Here is a 1307-nt window from a genome sequence, read left to right as displayed (position 1 = left end):
TGAATGTATGTATGTAAGTATATATATATATAGATATATTAATATCTGTGTGTATCTATATATGTATGTATGTGTATGTAAGAATGTATGTATGTATGCATATATCGATGTATGTATGTATTTATGCGTGTATGTATTTATGTTTGTATGAATGTATATATATATATATATATAATGTTTATGTATACATTCACATACACACACAAAGTCTACCCCCATACATATGAATATATATATATATATACATATTGTTCATTTTTGTGTGATTTTGCCTCTATATGTTTACGGATATGTATGGTTGTGTATATGTTTACATATATACGTGTATATATATGTATATTTATATGTCCCTGTTCTATATTTTTGTGATTTTGTATATGTGTACATATATATTTGTGTGTGTGTTTGTGTGTGTGTGAGTGTGTCTGTTTGTGTTTTGGTATATATTCATATATATATATATATATAATTTCTTTCATGTATACATTCACACACAGACACTTTGTCTAAAAATTCATATTCTTCGTTTTCCATTTACGAGCGTACTTTATATGAATACCCTTTTCGCTGACTGCTCACATGTGTATGCAGGTTATTGGTTGGTATCACACAGGACCTCGTATCAGACAGAACGACATCGACATACACAACATCATCCGCCGCTTCTGTCCGAACCCTTGTCTAGTTATTATTGGTAGGTAGATATGTGTATTTATGTAATATTGTGTCTAGCTATGCTGGGTATATATCATATATGTAAATACATATATCTCTGTGTCTGTGTCTGTGTATGTGTCTATGTATGCGTGTGTGTGCTCTTCGGTGTTTATGTACTGTTGTGTCTAACCATTATGGGTATGTATATGTATGTATATATATGTGTGTGTGTGGGTGGGTCTGTGTGTCTGTGTTTGTGTGGGGGTGTGTGGGTGTATTTCTGGTACTGTTGGGTCTAGCTGTGTCTGTGTTTATGTGCCGTTGATTCTAGTTATTATGGGTGTTTATCCCTTGAGAGTATGATAAATATATCTTTGTTCCCCTTAAATCTACATATGATATTGTCGTACACACACCCGTCATATGTCCTCAAGTATCTTTAACTTTATTACACTCTCCCAGATGCCCAACCCAGGCAATTGGGATTACCCTCAGACGCGTACTTTGTGGTGCAAGACCTTCACGAAGATGGTACCCCCACTTCAATGACCTTTGAGCACGTTGCCTCGGCCATTGGTGCGGAAGAAGCCGAAGAAATTGGTATGTATTTATTTGGTCTGTATGTGATAGTAAAATATATTGTTTGCGAT

General features: G+C 34.4%; 1 protein-coding gene across 1 annotated transcript in view; it reads left to right on the top strand.

Moving 5' to 3' along the window:
• SARC_13186 (hypothetical protein) overlaps positions 1–1257 on the top strand; it is a gene marked incomplete at both ends in the record, with an annotated part of 4011 nt that extends 2754 nt beyond the window's left edge. Inside the window, 2 exons of the mRNA XM_014292689.1 lie at positions 592–694; positions 1120–1257. Coding sequence (XP_014148164.1) covers positions 592–694; positions 1120–1257 — 241 coding nt within the window. The remainder of the gene's footprint in view (positions 1–591; positions 695–1119) is intronic.
• Between the last annotated feature and the right edge of the window lie 50 nt (positions 1258–1307).

This window comes from Sphaeroforma arctica, assembly GCF_001186125.1.
Source record: "Sphaeroforma arctica JP610 unplaced genomic scaffold supercont1.2990, whole genome shotgun sequence".
In the NCBI taxonomy this organism is placed as follows: domain Eukaryota; class Ichthyosporea; order Ichthyophonida; genus Sphaeroforma; species Sphaeroforma arctica.
This window is presented reverse-complemented; position numbering and strand designations above follow the sequence as displayed.